Source organism: Chlorocebus sabaeus, chromosome 25 (genome assembly GCF_047675955.1).
Source record: "Chlorocebus sabaeus isolate Y175 chromosome 25, mChlSab1.0.hap1, whole genome shotgun sequence".
Lineage (NCBI taxonomy): Eukaryota > Metazoa > Chordata > Mammalia > Primates > Cercopithecidae > Chlorocebus > Chlorocebus sabaeus.
In genome coordinates, this window is record NC_132928.1 from 48,124,428 (window position 1) to 48,142,093 (window position 17,666).

Here is a 17,666-nt window from a genome sequence, read left to right on the forward strand (position 1 = left end):
TCTTATGGTGATAGGACAGTTCTGTATCTTGATTGTGGTGGTGGTTACACAAATGTACACGTGATAAAATTACATGCAACTATACACACAAGCGAGTGTATGTAAAACTGGTGAAATCTGAAGCCCTATAGATTGCACCAATGTCAATATTCTGGTTTTGGTATCGTGCTACAGTTATGCAAGATGTTACCATTGGGGGAAACTGGAAGAAGAACACATAAGACCTCCCTGTAATTTTTTCTACAACTTCCTGTGATTCTATAATTATTTCAAATAAAAAGTAAAAAAAAAAAAAAAAAAAAAAAAGCCAGACACGTCCTCCACATTGCCAGCTTCAACAGCTATTTTTTAGTCAACTGTGTATTGGATCTCTATGACTCATTCAGCACTTGGGGTCTTCTCATTCCTTTTTGAAACGCTGTACTTCTTCATCCTCTATGATGTGATGTTTCTGTTATGTCCTTTTGAAAATCTTAATATTCTCTTAAATGGTGTTTCTAGAAACCTCTATCTGTGGCTGTTTTTTCTTCTCTACCTTCCCTCCATGGATAACCTTAAGTATTTGTACCATTTTCTCTATTGTGTTCTGATAGTGTATCATATCTTTCCTCCCTCTTTTCTTAAGACGCAGATATTGGATGATCCTATCTACTTGATCAGGCCTCTTGAACTTCAAACTTTCTATGTCTAAAATTAAACAAACCTTCCTCTCAGAATAAGAGCTTTTTTTCTTCTTCTATTATTCATATCATATCAGTAAATGGAACAAAAGTTCTCCAAAACATTTGCAACTGAATCTTGGGATCATATACTAGGTGATTTTCCCTACTCCTTACAAGCCAGTCATTCATCATGTCCTGACTATTTTACCACTTAAAATCTTCACCTGTTTCTCACTTTACATTTCAGCCATCAGTGCTCGAAATCCTCATCTTATGTCTGGAACTAGAGCTTTATTACAATCTTATTACTTATCAATCATCTTTTTATCGCCTTCCTGAATCCTCTATATAATCAATCTAAAATTCAAAACTAAGTCATTTGTTTTTAGAAGTTATTAATAAATTATAGTAGTCAGTGTATTTTTATTTTTACAAATTCAAATGTACCAATTATTTCCTTTATGGTTTATTGATTTGCATAATGCTTAGAAACGTCTTCTCCCTTGAAGATTTTTTTCAATTGTCCGTGTTTTCTTTGAATCCTTGTATGATTTAATTTTTAAAATGCATGTACTAGCTCCACCTGCAATTTATTTTGATATAAGATATGAGATGGGGCTCCAACTCCAATTTTGTCCTTCCAGGTAACTAGCCAGTCACACAATTCACTGAATGATTCATCTTCAATGATTTGAAATGACACTTTACACTTATATATACTGTAAATTAATATATACACACACAATATATGTTGTGTGTGTATATATATATTTGGTTTCTGTATTCCTATATCACATCATTTCAATTATTGTAGCTTTAGAATATATGTTACTCCCTATACAAAAAGTTCCTGTTCCTCATTGTTCTTTAAGGAAATGTCTTGGCTACTCTTACACATTTATATTTCCAGATAAATTTTAATATAATTTACTAAAACCATTGTTTCCGTTTATCAATATCACATTAAAGACTAAAGTGGAGAAAGCAGACATCTTTGTAATTTGAAGTATTCCTTTTCATGAGCAGGGTTTGTCTTTTCATTTACCTAAATTGGAATATATGTTCTTAGAATCTCCCCATATGGGAAAGCAAGTTTTATGAGGGCAGGGATTTTTGTTTTGTTCCCTGCTATATTCCAAATATCTAAAATACTGCCTGCCACACAGAAGCTCAACATCTGTTGAAAACTGGTTAAGTGAATACATAAGTGATTCTATCATTTAGGCAATGGGATCCCATTATAAATAACTAAGGTGTACAAATTCTATAATTAAACGTCTAATTTGTAAAGACTGTTTTCTCATGAATAGCAGGCTGCATTAGAGCAGACAGAACATTTAAAGAGACAATTGCTATAGTCCAGGCCATAGTTTATGAAACTTAATCAGTAGGTCTTGATGAGCAATTAGGCCCAGAGAATAAGTGAGGAGAAGATACCAGGATTAACTCAGGTTTCTATCTTGGATAACAAATGTGATAAAAGAATCACAGAAAAAGTAAAAGAAAACCAGAGAATACAGAAAGAATAGAGACTGTGTTTAGTGATGAGGAAAGGGAGTTAAACAGTGAATTCTGTTTGGGGCATCCTAAGCTTAAGACACCTCAGGGATATCTAAGTGAATATGTACACTTCGGAGCTTAGTAGCAGATCAGAACGTTAAATCCAGGTCTGTCTCTTAGCAGAGCCATCTTTTTCATTTATTTTTTAATTGGCACATTGTAATTGTACATATTTATGGGGTACAATCTGATGTTTCTATACATATATATGTTGTATGATGATTAACTCAGAGTATTTAGCATATCTATCACTTCATGCATGTATCATTTTTCTTTGTGGTGAGGACATTTAAAAGCCTCTCTTCAAGCTACTTTGTAATATACAATGCCTTACTGTTAACCGTCACCACCTACTGTGCAATAGAACACCAGAACTTATTTCATCTATCTAAAAAGCCATCTTTTTAAATGTTACTTCATGTTATATTTTACTAAGTAAAAATTATCTCCTCCTCTGAAAAACAAATAAAACTAGATTTCAAAATGGAACATTCTTGAAATGAGTTTAAAAGTAGTCACTGTGCAAGGCAAATTCAGAGAATGGTACAATTATCTACTGGGTCCCTTCAGTACTAAATGAAGGGACAAATCCTGGAGTATAAGCATTGGAGTTTGCACATGAATAGAAAACATCATACACACGTGTGAAAATATGTGTGTATGTATGCATATATGGGCGTTTATATACACAGATATGTATATATGTGTACATGTATATATGTGTGTGTGTGTATATATAGGTATATATGTATCAGAGTGTTAGAAGATGTACCTACACTAAGTTAGAGCATGGATGAGGAGCTACAAGGATGTTTCAGTTACCTAAGAACTTGGTCAACTAGAAATTTCACGTGTGAAAAATTCAACAGAGAATGGAGGCATTTTTATATGTGGTTATTGTCTTTATATCCAAAAAGGCACCTAATGAAGTCCCAATCTAATTGTCAACAGTTTGCTTTAAAAAGGATAAATGCTTGTAAAATAGTACTTTGTTTTGATTATTTATGTTGATAGTTCTACTTACTGATTTCTCTATTCCTTTTCTCTCAACACCTTTACCCTGCCTCTCAGATGCAATCTTTCTGGATAGGATTCTTGGCTTCTCCCAGCTATGACTTCACCTCTCCACCCCCGCCATACCTCTGTAGCCAAGGATGCTCTCACCTTGGCTGAGCCCCCAGAACCACCTATCCTGACACTACCTCTGCTTCTCAAGGTAGATAACAGCAAGAGACACTAGAAATTAATTTTTGAAAGGAGAAAGAACTTTAATTAATATAAGAAAACCAGAGCCTTTTTCCCCCACAAAAGCAGCTGCATTATATTTCACATTCACATTTCACAGTTCATAGCATTATCAACACAGGGCAGTTTCAGGGTGTTGGTGCTGATTGTACTTCTTCCTAATACTAGAGTCCTAAAATGGGGGTAATATTACATAAAATATAGATTACATGTGCAACAGAAAAATATAAGCTCCAAGGAGGCAGGGAGTTTTCCAATCCCCAGCATCTGGAGAACAGTGTTTGGCACTAAATATCTGTTGAATTAATCAACTCAAAAGAGCACTTTGTTGTTGTGCTGGGGCATGTGTGTAAATCACAGCTCTGTTGTGAGTAGAAGCCAAGCAGCAAAGATCCCATTGCAAATGCCCGCTCCATAAGGGGAAGCACTGCTTTGTGTAACAAGAGCACTGGACTGAGAGTCATAAAATCGCACTTACATTTATAATTTAGGGCATGTCACTTTGCTCACTTCAAGCTGCAATCTCCTTATATGTAAAATACTACTATACTTCTTAGGACTACCGTAAGAATCAAACACATGAAATGCTTTATAAACCAAATGTGCTAAAGTAAAAAAGAATAACTGTTTTGTCTTTTTCTGCTTCCAACAGCCTTATTTGCCCACAATGGCCTATAGAATAACAGCTTTAGCAATCCTTTAGAAGTGATTATTCTGAAAACATGCGCCACATGATATAAAAGGTTAATATCCTTATGACGCAAATAATTTAAATTCATATGAAAAAGATAAATATGCCAATTTATGGGAAAATGGGCAAAGGGTATGAGGAATTAACTCGAAGAAAAAAAATTAGCAATGGCCAAGTGTAAAAGTGTCCAACCTGTCATAATTACTTGTCTGTAATGCTTGTAAGCTGGGATCACCATTCCAGAAAGCAAACAGCTTTTCCGGAGGTTTTTTGAGGATCTCCAATACCAGTGACTATGCTCCTGACTTTTAAGATGCCAGCCTCTTCCTATTCTCTGCAATACTATCCCCCAGGAGGTCATGGGGGGTATGGCATCCCCTAAGAGGGTCTTGATGTTATTCGGTTTCCCTTCAATTCATCAATTATTTCTTGAACACAAAAACAAGGCACTAAGATATCAGAAGCAATCCAACTACATAGAAAGACCTCCTCAGCAGAAGAAACAAAACTTAATGGGTGACAGAGACATCTGTGACTCCAAAGCACAGGAAGACAGTGCATCCAGGAGAAGGCAGGAGAGCTCTGCCTCTCATTAAACTGTGCACCCTTAGGCAAGACTCTTAGCCACTCTCAGTCTCCATTTCCTCAATTATAAAATGGGGTTAACAACAGTACCTGACTCATGAGGCTGTTACAAAAATCAATTGAAATAATGTATATAAAGCATTTAGCATGGTATCGGGCAGATGGCAAGGTTTCAATAAATATTGGATCTTATCTTTAGTAGTATTAAATTATATAACAATTCCGTGATGTTACTATGAGTGACAGATTCTATAACAAACAGGCACATAGTGCTATGGGAACATGTGGGAGAAAGATTTTAATACTAATTGTAAAATAAGAGTGGGGGGTATAGACCTGGAAAGATCTCGTGAAAGAAGTCAAAGTTAAAACAAGCTGAGAGGGATGAGCAGGAATTTAACAAAGAAAATTAGAGGCTTACTCCAGACCACATGAGCAGAGAATAGAAAGGCCCAGGTAATCCAAGGAACTTCAAATGGGGGAGTGTCCAACTTGACGGCCTCATGTGGGGCCCAAGGGCACAGTCTGTCTTTGCTGTTCCCTGTAGGGGGCCATAGATGGTCAGCTCTACCAGTGGTATCTGAAAACATCCGAGCTCACGCTAATTGACTCAATGGGAGCACTTGGTAGGTAAGAATGGCTCTTTCCCAGCCCTACCTACTGAGTGTAAATCAGGCTCTCAAGAGAAGAAATCTGCTACTAACAGCTAACGTTTATTAAGTATTTACTATCTCCCAGGTATTAAACACTTAACATGTATTATCTGATTTCATTTCCCCGGTAATCTTATATGACAAACACCAACATCCTTATTCACATTTGGGTAATTGAAGGTATAGAAAAGTGAAATAATTTACCTAACATTGTCATAGCTGGCAAGTGACAGGAACAGAACTCAAACCCAGCTAGACTATCTAGAGAGTCTGTATTTTACTACTAGGCAATACGTAGGGCGCGGAGGAAAAAGCACCCCAGACAGGGAGCCAGGGCAGCTAGCTTCTAGCCAAGTTCTAACACTAAATAGCTGTCTGCAAACTGAGCAAGTCATTTCACTCTGCAGCCGAGCTTCCTCCATTGTAACAAGGAGGCAGGCGCAAATGACACTTAGAGTTTTGTCTTCCTCAAATAATTTTTCTCTCACCCTAAGATACAATTTTCACAACTGATACACTAAGCAGTGTCTTGGGGAAATGCAGATTCTCTCAGCAAGCTCCCATAAGCTTTTTATGTAACCCCCATGGTCACACAACTCACCCAGGAAAAGTCCTTCTCGTCAGCGTAGGAATTATGAACACCCTACTCTGGTCATCAAAACGGGTTCTCACACAGGAAATCTCTGTCCACAGGACTGGGGAGTTCCATGTGCCATGGCCATCATGGAAGACCCGTTCATTTTCATCAAGTTCTGCTGTACGAGATGACAGATAATTTCCTTCCATAAAGGACATTTAAACTATCTGGAGGATCTGCTTAAAAGCATAGGTGCTTGTGCCTAGCAGACCTCGGTCCAAATTCTGAATCTACTGCTCATGAGCTTTGTTTGCTTTGGCAAATTACCAAGCATCCCTATTTATGACCAAGTATCTCTATTTATAAAAGGAAGTTAGTACTTCCTCATACGGTCACTGTGAGGATTAAATGAGACAATATGTGTCATGTGACTGGCACAATGCTTGATGGGTAGCACAGTCTCAAAAAATCACAGCTTACAAGAAAAACAACTTAAAACAAACCCTGCTTTACTCCTGTGAACTAGCCAAAAGCCATGAAGTGTGTTACGCTTTCCCATACTCAGCAGGGCCAAAACCTGACCTCTTTCCCTTAAGACCTACCTTTTGGCCTGTGTTCTCCCCGAGCCACCTACAGTCTCAATTCAGAAACCTAAAAGCAATCCAGGAGACTTCCCTGTGATTTCCGCACCAAACCCACTCAGACCTACCCACACAGTCCCGAGTCCTGCAGATCCGACACCTGGCCCCCAACACCTCCTGGAGCTGTCCTGTCCTTTCCGTTTCCACTGCTGTACTTCAGTCCTGCTGCTTCTCTGCTTCTTGCCTGAACTACTGCTCCTCTCTGTTTGCTTCCAGTCTTGCTTCTGTATGTACCTTCTCCAGGGTGATCATCTTCAGATGCAAATCTAGCCATCTTCTTATCTAACAATTTAAAACCTCCCCCAAGCTTCTGGGATCAAGCTTAAACTTACCGGCTTAACCCAAGAAGCCCTTCTCGATGAGCCTCTGCCTGTGCCTCCGTGCTAGAATGTGCTTCTCCCTTGTGCCCGTAAATTATCACTGGCTCTTCACAGGCACACACCACTGTCACTTGCTTCAGTTGACCTTACCTGATCCTTGCCCCTTCTAATTTAAATGCCCCTCTGTTGCTATCTCTGCCTAGACTCAAACTGCTTGAGGGGTAGCAGCTCTCTGTCCTTGTTTGACCTGGTATCCCTAGCCCCTAGCAGTGAGTCACATACAACAAGTACTTAGTAACTGTTGTGTGAGTCAGTCATTGACTTTCTACTGGTTGATTCCAGTGTTAGAATCCCAGCAGAATTACTCTCCTTTATCTTAGCCAGTCACCTTCAATGTCAGCCAGCCTTGGGAGGAGCAGGTATACATCAAACTAATACCCACCAACTCCCCTCAGAGATCTCATCTGGAGCACTGACCTGGGCATGAATAATTTCCTTCTTAAGACCAGCAGCCAAGCCTGTCTCAGGTCGGGCCTGGGAAACACTCAGGTACCACCTCCTAATACGCAATGGCACGTCCAACAGGAGATGCAAGGTTTAACACTGAAGTTATAGTTGTTAATATACCCATTGTGGCCAAGACCTAGGTCTTATTCATCTTTTTATCCTTAACAATGCCTTGCAAGGTAGTAGGAACTCAAAATTAGTGACCTCCATATATGAATCTGAAAAAAAAATTAGCTTTAGGGAGGGACTAGCATTCTGGACTATTTGAACTTAGAGTCCCATTACATGTATTTTTGAAATATTTCCATAATGAGTCTATAATCTCCTTATTTTACCCATCTTTGTATTCTAAATGTCTAACCAGGTATCTTTTGCATAGCAGACACTCAATAAACACTTACTGAATCGCACAGAATCAGCTTGCACATCAGTTGCTAGCAAGGCAGACAGCTGTAGTTTTGCTTGTCATGGGAGCCACTCTATGCATTCATGAGATGCAACCAGAAGAATTCCTCTTCTACAATGGGCAACTCACCACTTCCCATTAGTCTTAGGGCAACAGGACCTTGACAATGGGTCTTGGCATCTTCTGCCCTGTACACATACCGGGTCACATTGTATACGTGAACATCAGTGTGCGTGAAAAAGTGTGTACATCAATGCACATACACATTAAAACTTGCGCCAAATCTATATGGTCAAAATGATATTCCAGGCTTACCACTGGCAGCATTTCTCTGCGTGTGCCACCTTAGGTGTCAGTATTCCTGAATGGAGGCCATGTAGTATACACTAAAATAAGCACCTAACCAAAAGTTGAGAAATTGTAACCTCTGGCCCCACCTCTGCCAGTAACTAGTTGGAGATTAACATCTCTAAACCTCCCTCTTCTCATTTCCAAATAAAGATACTGTCCACCTACTGCATGGAGTCGTTGCAAAGAACAAATACGAACACAGAAGCAAAGGCACTTTGAAAACTACGGCATGCTTTACACAAGAGAGCTCACACAGCTCCCCACACATATATGGAAGCAGTCTCTGGCCTGACTGTCCCTGCTCTGGTTTTGAGACAGCTCAACTGCTTCCCCATATTTACCTTCCCCTGTTCAGAAGCCCAGGGAACAATGGATGGTGACAGGGGGATGGCTCAGGGTCATTTCTGTTTGTGTGAGCCTCTGCCCTGTAGCCCCTGACGGCCATTTCAGGATGTGCTTATGCAGCCCTGCTTTGTTTCCATGGAGACAGGAAGCTCTGCTTCTCTTCATGCCTAAGCTAATGATTTTCATCAAATCCCATTTCCTTTGAGACAAGTAAAAATGCTACGATGTTTCCATCCATACTTCCTCTTTAAATATGAGCAACAAACATACCTCACAGCCTTCCTCCCACCAACGTCTGTGCCTCAGAGGCAGGTGCCTCAGTCATTTCCACGCTTGGCATCCAGGGGTCCCTGAGCACCAGTGGATGCGGCCTGCCCCCTCTCAGGTGGACTCTCTCCCTCACCTGCCCAACCTAGGAGCCATGTGTGTTCCCCCTTTAATTTCTCTCTCTCTGCTTTGGGAACAGCCTTGGTACATAACATTCAGCTGCCTGCAGGTCACAAGAAACCTGCTCCCTAGGTTTCCGACCTATTTCCCAGGCTGCTTCTGAATTAAATCCTTACTAAATCCCCACTCTAAGGAGAAAGCTTACAATCTTTCCAAAGGCATGTGAGAGCCAACCAAGCAGAAGAGAGAACCCATGGCTCCTCCTGTACACAGGACTGGCTGCTGCTGAACCCCCTGCAGACACCAATAAAGCCCACCCCCAACTGTGTTGAGCTTCAGAATGAGAAAAAGAAACCAGGTCAGAATGATTTCAGTCCCAGCCTATAAGGCCCCTATTGTGAACACTCCTTTAAATGTCAAAATTTATTCATACCAGCTGTTCCCAGCTTTCACTGTCACTTCCTAGGCTTCTCCAGAAGTACTAAGGAGGCATCTGCCATCCCAGTTCCATGACATCTAACCTGTGCAGGCCATCTCCCAGAGGAGCCCATGGCCCCACAGCTGGCTCAACCGAACATCGACAGGCCGTTAAGCAGGTGATGGCCACCTGGACCTAACAGGCTGAGAAAATGTATGTTAATATCATCGAAGGACATAGGCAGCTAATAAGAGCTAAGGGCTACTCCATGCCAGACCCTGGGTTAGGGTTTTGTATATGAGAGAGCTTTTGCTATCCCATTTTACAGAGGAGGAAGCAGGCTCAGAGTAACTTATCCAAATTCGCAATGCTAATAAGTGGTTTCTTACAGGGTTAGGCTTCTCACCCATGAATGTCAGATGCTAAAGCCCATGCCTCTTCCAATGTACAACTCTATCCCATGCAGAGAAAGATGTAAGAGAATGAAAAGATGTGATTCCAAACCAGAGAGAGTCCATGTGGTCAGACACAAGGCACTGTCCAGAAGGATAGTGTTCTGTTCCATTTCCAGCTCTGTTGAGACACAACTTGAACCTATACTGGAACCTCATCCAGAACACCAGTGGCTTTCGTTAGCACAGCATCTACTTTTCTCCCCAAATATATAGTAAGAATCTGTCTTAAGTTTTCCAAACTAAAATATATACACACTTAGGACAAAGAATATAAGATTACACAAACATGACATTATCCTCTCAGTAGAAGTACAAGACGAGGTCCTGTGGTCAGGCTTCTCTGGGGGCCAGAGTTATGGAGGGTGCACACTGGAGTCATAGGTACTAGCTGGCTGGAGACAGTAACTTCTAGCAGTGCTTCGGCACAAAGAATGCCAACAAACACTCATTGAATGAGTAAATATAGAAGAAATCGCTTACGTCTTAAGACTCTCCACTCAAAATAAACATTATTAAAGTTCTTACTTCTTTACGATGTCTTCAGTTTTTCCCTCATATCCATCTCACAAATTACCACCACAGGCTCTTAGTAGCACGTAGTTGGATTACTATGGTTGTTTCCTGCTTAATCCTACTGAATCTGGTCTCTCTCCATGCCAATCCTTCCCCCACGGATGTTAGATGAATATTCTAATATACGCCTTTCATCCTACACTTTTGTGTGTGTGCAATATTTTTACTTTAAAATTTAATTTCTATTTTTTCAAAGTAACACATGTAGAACTTAAAAAGTCAAATAATTTTGAAAGACTTCTAATGCAAAACTGGCAGCCCTCTGCTTTACCTCTCCTAACCCCTGAATCTCACTCCCCAAAGGCAACTACTTTAAACTCTTTACCTGTTTCTTCTGGTATTCATTTCCAAATTTCTAAATATTATACTTAAACACTGAAATGTCTTTATCTTTCCATTTTAGATATTCCCTAAATACTTCCTTACTGTGGAACCTAAGATTTCAGTCTTTGACATCTCCTTTCCCTCCCCATATTCAGCCTCCTCCATCCACTTAAGGCAATCACAGCACCGTAAGGGGCTATCTCAAAATTCGGCATCAGCAACATAAATTTGGTTGACAATTGAGCTGAATAGATGACCTACCTACTATGCTTATATTTCTTACTGGTAACAATTTCATATTTCATGGAATTAAATGCTTAGTGTTTTGTGTGTGTGTGTGTGTGTACACAAATACATAACATACATATTCACACAGTCATGTATCACTTAACAAAAGGCATACATTCTGAGAAATGCATTGCTAGGCAATTTTGTTGTTGTGCCAACACCAGAATGTGTACTTACACAGACCTAGATGGTATAGCCTACTGCACACCTAGTCTATATGCTGTAACCTATTGCTCCTAGGCTGTAAACCTATAGAGCATATTACTACGCTAAATACTGTGGGCAATTATAACACAACATGAAGTATTTGTACATCTAAATACATCTAAACACAGAAAAGGGATAGTAAAAATATGGTATAAAAGATAAAAAAAAAAAAAAAGGTACACCATATAGGGCACTTACCATGAATGGAGCTTACAGGAAGTTGCTCTGGGTGAGTCAGAAAGTGAGTGGTGACTGAATGTGAAGGCCTAGGACATTACTGTCCAGCATTGTAGACTTTATCAACACTGGACACTTAAGCTACACTAAATTTATTAAAAACATTTTTCTTTCAATCAATTAATCTTCACAGACTCTAACTTTACCTTATGAACTTAAAAAAATTTAACTTAGACTCTTTGGCAATAATGCTTAGCTTAAAACACACATTGCACAGCTGTACAAATATATTTTCTTTTTTTTATTATTATTATTATTTTTTTTAATTAATTTATTATTATTAAACTTCAAGTTGTAGGGTACATGTGCACAACGTGCAGGTTTGCTACATATGTATACTTGTGCCATGTTGGTGTGCTGCACCCATCAACTCGTCATTTACATCAGGTATAACTCCTTACATCCTTATTCTATAAGCTTTTTTTCTATTTTTTCTTTTTTACTTTTTAAAATCTTTTGTTAAAAGCTAAGACACACACACACACACATTAGCCTTGGCCTGCAGAGAGTCAGGACCATCAATATCACTGTCTTCCACCTCCATATCTTGTCCCACTGGAAGGTCTTCAGGAGCAATAACACACAGGGAGCGTCATCTCCTATGATGACAATGCCTTCCTCTGGAATACCTCCTGAAGGACCTGCCTGATACTGTTTTACAGATAACTTTTTTTAAAGTAAGTAGGAATCAATTGTAAAATAACAAACGTAAATACACAAATCAGTAACATAGTCATTTACTGTCAAGTACTATATACTGTACATAATTGTATGTGTTCTACTTTTATATGATTGACAATTCAGGTTTTATTTACATCAGCATCACCACAACCATGTGAATAATGCATTGCACTATGATGTTAAGATGACTATGATGTCACTAAGCCACAGGAATTTTTCAGCTCCACTAAATCTTATGGGACCACTGTTGCATATACATCAGCCATTGACTGAAATGTCATTATGTGGCACATGACTGTATATAGTTTCAGCAAAACCATAAGCTCTTTTGAATATAACAACACACATTGGGGAATACATTAGTTTTATTTTTTTCTTACAGATAGCATTTTTAGAGGCCTCTGTCACCCTACTCAAATCTGTGCTTGATAATCTCTAGGCTTCTGTCATCCTAGACTTCCTTCATCACCCTGGGAATCAATCTCCTCCTTCTCTCCTCCATTGAATCCCTTGTTTCCATGAGTATCACGTTCTTCTCTTTCTTCAATTATTTCCTTATTTTTAGTGACTCACATTCACCAGTAACTTTTTCAAAATGGATATCTAAAAATATTGTGATTCCATCCTAAAAAACAATTGTTATTTGAGCTAGGTATAGAATTCTATCTTGGAAATTATTTTCCTTATGAAAGTTTTAGGAACTTCTCTATTTGTTACTAACTTTCAGTGTTGCCATTGAGAAGCCCAAAGCTATCTTGATTTCTATTTCTTTGTAGATAAATTCCATCTCCTTCCTAATTACCAGGCACTTTCAGAATATTTTTTAATCTGATGTTCTGAAATTTCATGACAACTCACCTTGGTGTGCTTGCTTTCCATTAGTCATGCTGAGTTTTCAGTGTGCACTTCATTATTAATTAAACTCATTTGTTCCCTTTTACCTCCATACCCACCTTCTATCTCCCTGCTATAAAAATTATCATTAAAGTAAAATAAAAATTAAAAAAATTACAATACATTCAAAATGTGCCTTTGATTTGAATGTATTTTCACAAACTGTATGTTTTGTGTGCATGTAGTTTTATGTAAATGGTATCATATCACAGTGATTCTTTCTTGTTTTCACTAAAATCTATGTTCTTAAGATATCTTATGTTTCATGTGTACACAGTATTTGTTGCTCTGTGCTACACAGGATGCCACAGTACACACTGCTACATACTACGCCATGGTATACACCAAATGTTTTACCTATATAATCTCCCAGTTATAGACATGCAAGTTGCCTCCAACTCCCCACAACCATGAAATAATGCTGGAAAGAACATCCTTGCATCTGTCTCAACACATCTTTTAAACTGGCAATGTGAGTCTTTTGGTTCTGGGAACATTTCTTGTATTTTTGTTAATTTTTTCCTTTCCATTTCTCTGTTCTTGTTATAGAACTCCTATTATAGTTAAAAATTGGATCAATCCTGTTTTGTTGTTCTATCTTCTAGGTAATTTCACCAATTTTATATTCCAAACATTTATTATCTTTATAGTTTTATTACATTTTTATATTTTTACATTATTTCATTTTTATATTTAATGTAAATTTACTTCGTAAAATGAATGTACACTTTACATTAATTTCCAAGAGCCTTAACCTCTAAATGTCTTTTTTTTATTTATTGGTCTGTTATTCTGTAAATGAAATGGTTTCTCTTCTATCTCTAATCGTAAATACAGCTTTTAAAATTGTCTTCTACTCTCTGCATTGTTCATATTCCCTCAATTTCCTTTTCTTATTCATGATTTTGTTTTTTATTCTTTCATGTTGGGCATTTTCCTCAAATGCTGATGATCTCTAGATGTGTGTTCATATTTAAGAGCATAGCACAAAAGCTCATTGGCAACTCTGTATGTAAGCTTGCAGCTTGTGGAATGGTGAGTGTAATGGGATGACTGGAAGCCCCCCAAAAGATCTGTTCACATTCTAAGTCTTGGAACATGTGAATGTTACTTTATTTCGAAAAATAATGTTTGTAGATTATTAAATTAAGGATGTTCAGATAAGAGATCATCCTGGCTTATCAAAATGACCCTAAATCCAATGACAAGTGGCCTTAGAAGAGCAAAGTGGAGGGAAACTGCACAGACATTGAACAAGAGGCAATATGATCACAGAGGCAGAGATTACAGTGATAAGCCAAGGAATGCCTGGGGCTGCCAGCAGCTAGAAGAGGAAGAAAATCAATTCTCCTTTAGAGCCCTTGGAGGGAGCACAGCTGTATTCATCCATTTTCATGCTGCTAATAAAGACATATGCAAGTCTGAGAAATTTACAAAAGAAAGATGTTTCATGGACTCACAGTTCTACATGGCTGGGGACACCTCACAATCATGGCAGAAGGTGAAAGGCACATCTCACTTGGCAGCAGACAAGAGAAGAGAGTTTGTGCAGGGAAACTCCCTTTTATAAAATCATCAGGTCTTGTGACACTTAATCACGAGAACAGCACGGGAAAGACCCACCCCCATGATTCAATTACCTCCCACCGGGTCCCTCACAACACCTGGGAATTGTGGGAGCTACAATTCAAGGTGAGATTTGGGTGGGGACACAGCCAAACTATATCAACGGCCCTGCCAGATTTTGGACCTCTACCCTTCAGAACTATAAGAGAATAAAGTTTCTCTCCCAGTTTTAAGCCACAGAGCTACAGTAATTAGTTGAAAGCAGCCACAGGTAATTAATATAACGATTCTCAACAAAGATGATGAGATGGGAACCTGTTTCTCTGGTCTCCCCCAAATATCAGTATAAATTTGTCCCTTCTCTTCAGACAGTTTCCCAAGAGAGGAATCCTCTCAACTCCTACCAGATTGCTATGTTTTTAAGAGTCAAGCAGAAGAAGTGGGCTGGACTATGCACATTGTTTGTAGACTTTCATTTAGCTCTCCTGTTTTCAGTACAACATATCAACACTACCCTCAGGTGTACCTGATGGTACAATTCCAGGCTTCTATGATTCCATATCTATAGAGATTAAGTCTCCTAACTTTTGCTAGGGTGGGGGTTGGGTGAAGCGGTATCTGTCAGCATTGCCTGGAGGTTATAGTGGGGTAGGGCAGGGAGACTAACGTTCCTTACAAGGACTTTGCATCAATCCTCTTGTTTTTAGCACCATGCCTACCCCAGCTCTCAGACCTACCTGGTGTCTCCAATTCCTGAGCATTTCTAGGGCTCTGAAGGACAATCAGTTTGCTTTTATACTGGTATTCCCTAAACAATTAAACTTCAGCTTTCCTACCACTGTCAGTTGCCAATTTTTTCCTATGTTCAAAAATGTTGTTGACATCTCTCATCTCCTGTCATTCCTCTTGTTCCCTTTGTCCTAGTGCCCTTCTTAAAATTTATTTTCTGTATTAGTGGAGTTTCAAGAAATGACCAACTTAGTTCAATCTGCCATGTTTAAACACAAGTACCACCTTATAAATTTTCATTTGAAGAACGTATGCCACTCTGACAAAAAATTAAGTTCAGTTTTGCTTAGAAAAATAAAAGAATCTCTAAAATATATCTCCATCTTGGCTATCCTAAGATGTTACATTATAATTTCTTCACACTCCATGACAAGTCCCAGTTTTTCATCTTTGCTTACGGTGTAATGTTCCCCTTCCTGAAATGTTCACTTCCATATAGTCTGTGTAATCCTACTACATATTTCATAACCCAAGCAAAATCCCAATCTTTCATGAAACTATCCCTGATGACTTCAGACTACATAGATTCGTTCTTTCCTCAAAACAAATGATTATATCTTCTATAAGTCAGTAAAAGAACTCCTATTCTCCATTTCATGTGTTTGTATCATCTTCTTAGCAAAACATGTTTCTTAAGGAGAGGAACCACACCTTATACTTTGTGTGCTCCTGGCAATGCTTACCATGGTATTGGACACCAAATAGTTGCAGATTTGTACAAACTAATTCAAGCCACAAATATGAGAGTTGATGCCCAATACACTACAGAGTAAGAAACTTTTGAGGGAAAGCCTGTGTCTAATTCAACTTTATTTCCCTAACAACCAGCACAATGTTTGACATAGGTCTCTGACTGCTGAGTTACTGAATGAAAGTGTGGATGAATAAATGAACTCTCACTAGATACTGTGTTCAGTGTTGTGCCTGAGGTCAAGACTTTTTAATTCCTGAAAATAATCAAGATTATTAGAACGACAGTTCACTACTGTATTCCCAGCATCTAGAAAGCATTTGGCACAGAAGAACTGCTCGGTAAGTGTCTTCTAAATGAAGGTTAAATGAATGAATCTGCCATGAGTCAGGAGGTATTAGTTTACAGTTAGTAGTCAGCAAATGAGTTAAGAAGAGAGAAACATCTGGCTCACCCGGAAAGCACTCCCAGGACTAGGTTGAGAACAAAGAAGGATCCAATGATGATGAGGGGGATGAAGTACAGCCAATTCCAGGTGGCTCCTAAGGCATCATTGGTCTGAAAGAAAGAAAAATGGTTCCTTAGTACTTAAAGCCATCTTCCATAAGTAAAGCTAACATTCCTGCAGCTTCACAGAGGGTGATGTAACAAGCGCAATGCAATACAGTTAAATATTGCCTCACTCCATTCCCAATTTGGCATTACTATGAGTTAGCTCACAATCTCCCATGTACATAATGAAGAACATAGCATCAGCTTCACCATAATATACTGAGTTGGAATATTCTCACACCCTCGCTTAGCACATGGGAAGACAATACAGAAAGGTCAGATACTTTTCCAAAGTCATGCAAACAACCACTGGTTTTATAGCATTTGGTAATGTAGGTTCTAAGCCTCTGCACACAAAATTGGGCAAATTCTCAAAAAGACAAAGGCAGGTTGTGCCCAATCTATTCCATGGATGCTAGTAAAGGCCTTGACAGGATTATTTAGAAGAAATGTTAGGGTCCTCTGTGTCTTGCTCAGCCCTTGACCCGGACCCAGCTTTCTTTCTTCCATCACAGTACAATAGTACAGAGCTGGCCCAGGCCTGGCCCCAGCAAGGCTCTGGCCAGAACAAGGAACAAATCTAGATTTGCAGAGTGATCACTTGCACTCCAATGTTAACACTCAGTGAATTAAAAAATGCCTGCAAATCCATATTCTGGATTCTTATATCACGAACCAGTTGCAAGACCCTTCAATGGTCAGGGATTGAGGAAGAATTATATCTTATGACTTAAACAAAAGAAAGAAGCAATTCTTGGCAGGATGTCTTATTAGAACCTTGAAATAGAGCTTGGGACCCTCTCTAAAAGCTGTACCACTGAACTAAGGGCTCTCAGTCTTCCCTTTGACTCTTCCTCCCCTGATAGCACCTCCAAGTCTTTCCAAATAGTCTTCCTGAATTGCATTTCACATACGCAGGGCTTTGAAATCCCTTCAACCCCCCACTCCACTCTCTCACACACAAACTCTAAGACCCATTTGAAACTTACAACAGATATTTTATCTTTACTTCACTGGAAAAACAAGGCCAAAGTCAAATGCCATGCCTAAAACTCACAAGC

General features: G+C 39.0%; 1 protein-coding gene across 7 annotated transcripts in view; it reads right to left on the reverse strand.

Annotated features, from left to right (window-relative positions):
* Positions 1–17,666, reverse strand: part of CACNA1E (calcium voltage-gated channel subunit alpha1 E) — a 495,006-nt gene that overhangs the window by 138,175 nt on the left and 339,165 nt on the right. For all 7 annotated transcript variants that reach the window (XM_073011718.1, XM_073011715.1, XM_073011713.1 and 4 more), the window contains one exon: positions 16,508–16,611. In XM_073011718.1, coding sequence (XP_072867819.1) covers positions 16,508–16,611 — 104 coding nt within the window. The remainder of the gene's footprint in view (positions 1–16,507; positions 16,612–17,666) is intronic.